General features: G+C 48.3%; 2 protein-coding genes across 2 annotated transcripts; one reads left to right on the forward strand and one right to left on the reverse strand.

Annotated features, from left to right (window-relative positions):
* LOC101786463 (auxin-induced protein 15A) lies at positions 1-967 on the forward strand. The gene has a single exon (XM_012845435.2). The coding sequence runs from the start codon at positions 256-258 to the stop codon at positions 637-639; it is 384 nt and encodes a 127-aa protein (XP_012700889.1). The 5' UTR covers positions 1-255; the 3' UTR covers positions 640-967.
* A 1,758-nt stretch (positions 968-2,725) lies between these two features.
* Positions 2,726-3,527, reverse strand: LOC101759064 (auxin-induced protein 6B). The gene has a single exon (XM_004966049.2). The coding sequence runs from the start codon at positions 3,402-3,404 to the stop codon at positions 2,973-2,975; it is 432 nt and encodes a 143-aa protein (XP_004966106.1). The 5' UTR covers positions 3,405-3,527; the 3' UTR covers positions 2,726-2,972.
* Between the last annotated feature and the right edge of the window lie 720 nt (positions 3,528-4,247).

Below are 4,247 nucleotides of genomic sequence, written 5' to 3' on the forward strand. Positions count from 1 at the left end.
CTCATTCCCCAACCCCCTAATCATTCACGAACAAGAGGAGAGGAGAGGAGACCACGTCCTGCGCCTTTGCAGTGGTTGGCCGCCACCAACTCCAAGAAGAGCTCGCGGGAGGCAGCATCCAGCAGCCATGGCGGCCACCAACCCACGACCAGGTGCCACGGCCACTTCCTACTAAACCCTCCTCCAGCCGCGCGCCGCCCTCACCGGCGATCAAGAAACACACACGTACGTACTCACCGTCGCCGGCGATCGACGATGATGGTGATGGGCTACTTCCGGTCAAGCAAGGCCGCCGCGACGTCGCCGACGGCCAAGAAGAAGGCGAAGAGGGACGACGCGGGCCTCCGGGAGTCGCTGCTGGAGCAGCCGGCGGCGGCCGCGGCGGAGGGCGGCGTGCCCAAGGGCTACTTCGCGGTGTACGCCGGGGAGGAGTCCCGGCGGTTCGTCGTGCCCACGGGGTACCTCCAGGAGCCGGCGTTCCGGGACCTCATGGAGCGCGCCGCCGACGAGTTCGGCTTCGCGCAGGCCGGCGGCCTCCGCGTGCCGTGCGCCGAGGAGGACTTCGAGGACCTCCTCCGCCGCCTCCAGCGCAAGAACGGCGCCGCCGGCGGCAAGGGCAAGAAGGCCGCCATCCGGTAGACGTGAGGAGATCGAAGGCCTAGTAGCTAGGTTTCTTCTTGTACAATTTGCTTGACGTGTAGATGATGAGATGAGCTCAGCTCAGTTCAGTTGAGGGTGAAGTTCGTGTACAGACTACAGAGTGCAAGCAAGCAGCCACATGCATGCAAGCGTAGCATAGGTGAATGCATGGTGTGTTGATTGTTCCGTGAAACGTGGATTATATAGAAAATTCCTGGGAATTAAGCTTTTTAATGTTTAAAGCTTGTAAGATTTGAGACAAATTTCTACGTCCAAACAGGCCGTAGGAGACTTTTTGTTTTGTTGATCAAGGATAAACATTTAGTAAGACGATGGGGTTTCTGCAGTTCTTGTTTTTCTTTCTCTGATTACTGACAGTGGATTCCTAAGCATTTTGGATCACTTCTGATTCCCCTGTCAGGGGATGAATTCTGGTCATGTTGTTCTTATACTAAAAAAATAAAAGGAAAGATTTTGTGGATTTATACATGTTTCCCATCACCCGAACTTGATTTTATTTGGTTGGTTGGAGATCTGTGATGATGGGGCAGTGCGTCTCCATATTCACATTCATCATTTCTAAGTGATGCACGAACTCATGACCTCAGTTCCATACCTCCACTAAAACAGAATATGGACTCTGCACTTGAATGCTTGAGGCATCACTAGTTAATGAAAATTGCTCACTTAAAAACTGCAAGAAAATAAGACTTTGATCTATAAATTGAACAACTACTAGTAGAGGCTCTGGATCTGGATCTGAAATGTTCATTACTTCATCCTGGAATGTAGCATTGAGCAATGTACGGAAGGTCACCATGTTAAGTCTCTTTTCTGCAGATTGACTTCAGCTCTCAGCATTGAGAAACACCAAATTCAGGTAAAGCACGTCCCTCTCAGAACTGCGCTAACATTTCAAACTGTAGTTGGTATGTCATGAACTTACAAGGACAGCAACTGGTACTGTCTCTGCATCTCGCTCCCTGTAGATTGCTTGTTGGGGAATGTTTGGTTCAGGATTCCAGGTACCCTGCTGCAAGATAGAACAAACACACGTCCATGTCAGAACAGACCAATCACCCATCTCAGAATAGACCAATCATTGTGCTTCCTCACACTCGGAGAGAGTTTCGCCTGGTTCTTTGTTCCACGGTGTCTTCTGCAGAAACATGCTTCAGTTTCAGGCCCTACCTGATTGTCCTGGCAGAACAGATACACTGAACCCTACGATACGATCAGTAGCACATAGCAAGTGCACATTCATTCTGTCGCTTATCGTTAAGATAGGTTGTTTTCAGATGTAAATTCAGGCACTTAAAACAAAATGAAGCGATAAACGCAGAGATTATGCTGGTTTGGTTTCTGAAGATTCAGGTGCAGATGCAGAGTATCCCCTCTCATGTGTCGCCGATGTGAAGTCAGGTGCGCTTGGCAAATTGCCATGTGAATAAGTACGAAATATCTTTATTTTTCCTGCAAATCTCGACAGTATATGAAGTATGGTGGTTAAGAATATGCCAACAAAATCAGAAATTAAGAATGCAGTGCAATATGCAGAGTACATGCGTATCTCATGAACCAAGTAAACAATAGAGTTTTTTTTTCTTCTGATTCCTACTTCCGGACTGAAACAGTAGATGCCCGGCATTCCCAAAAGTTTAAATGTTTAAAACAGTATATTTTTACCACACTCTCGTGAACTACTCCCTCCGATCACAAATAAATGATGTTTTGACTAATATCCCGTCAAACTTTTTAAATCTTGGCTATCGATATATTTTAAAACATGTAGTTTGCGGACATAAAAATCATATATGCAGATTTGAATGGCAAAGTTCTCGCTTGAACACCATGATAACTCACCTCAAAGACTGTGAAAACTTAATTTTTTTATCGGAGGAAGTACGGTTAATCTTTTAAGCGGCTGATCTACCACCTGCACAGACTTGCATACTAAGCAAAGGAACCTGAGCGCAGGACATTATCTTAGATTCAGTTTCTGCATTTTTCATCTGCTTCGCTTCAGTTTGTCAAGAAAAATACAATGCAGCTAAGAATAGAATGAGCTGTGACAGAAATCATCAGGAACTGCAAGATCAAAGCTTTTCTTTTAGTTTGTCTTACATATAAAAAGATCCTTGTTCAGATCTAGAAGAAAAAAATCCTTCATCTCCTCCCATCGTTGTACAGATTACAGATCTCATCATCGGTGCAACGCAACCTCTTCTCCTTTCTTCAGCAAAAAACCAAGAAGAAAGAAAGAACCAACCCGAGAAAGGAGAGAGGAAAAAAAAGAAGAAAGCGCAGAGAATCAGAGCAGGCGAGCGGCCTCGTCATCTGCAGAGGATCTCCGTCTCGGAGGAGCAGGAGCAGTCGCACATGGCGGCGGCGGCGTCCTTCTTCCTCCCCTGCACGAGGCGGAGGATGCCCTCGAAGACCTCGACGTCGCAGGGGATCCGGAGCGCGCCCTCGTGCTGGAACCCGAACTCCTCCTCGGCCTCCCGGAGCAGCTCCGCGAACGCCCAGTGGCCGAGGTACTCGGTGGGGATCACGAACCGCCGCATCTCCTCGCCGACGTACACGGCGAAGGAGCCCCTCGGCACGCTGCTCCGGCCGCCGCCCTTGCCGCCGCTGCCGGACGCCGACGGCGTCACCGTGGCCAGCTTCTTCCACTTCTTGAGCAGCTGCTGAAGCCGCACGATGTCCCGGATCTTGTTGCTCGCCCGGCCACCCTGCTGCTGCTGCACCTGCTGGTAATCCTCCATTGCCGACGAGATGCAGTGGCTGGTGATTGCTCGATGCGTTCTGGCTCTGGTAGAGGTGATGGAGGACGGAGAAGGACGGAGGGCGAGAATATATAGGAGGAGGAGGAGGGATTGGCGATTGCCTCTGGGTGTGAGCCGCAGAGTAGGCTGCTCGTGACTTCTGAGCCTCTTCACGTTAGTTTATGTGTTCAAATCGATGGAGGTTGTTTTAATGATTAGTTTTCGGTAAGGGAGCCCTGCTTTTTTTATTCATAAATTATTTGATTATGCGTACAATGTCTTTCCATTTTTTGCACTCATTATGTGCCATTCATTTTTAGAAATTGTGTGGTAAAAATTGTTGAATAACCTATCTAGAAGATACGGTTCTAATAATGCAAAGCCACACCCCACAGTTTAGTAGGCAAGGATTGAGTGACTTCACTGCAATGGTACTGAACTTGCATGGTCAATCAGTCCATGTTGTGAGTATGGAGATTGATGGTCCCCTGAACTACCAACTTGGTCTCCTCTCCAGCTCTCCTAGATCTGCTGGTTGTGATGTCACTGATGTGGAAAATGTGAATACATGCTGGGTTTCCCCCTTGATTTCAGGGATGTTATGGGTCACCGGTCAAGCATGCTAAAGTGTAGAGAACTCCGCTGCTGTTCTTGTCACACTGAATTCTACACCAGCATCTTCCAGCTCATGCTGCATCCATGCCTGCAGTTCGGTGAAAGGATCTTGAACCCTTGGCTGCTTCATTCAGTGTGCAAAGAAGACAGTCAAACTGCATCTGCAAATGATGCAATCATTGTAATGCAAAATGTCACAAACTAGGTCGATCTCGTTTGGATTTGAGC

This window comes from Setaria italica, chromosome IV (assembly GCF_000263155.2).
Source record: "Setaria italica strain Yugu1 chromosome IV, Setaria_italica_v2.0, whole genome shotgun sequence".
NCBI classification, from domain to species: Eukaryota; Viridiplantae; Streptophyta; class Magnoliopsida; order Poales; family Poaceae; genus Setaria; species Setaria italica.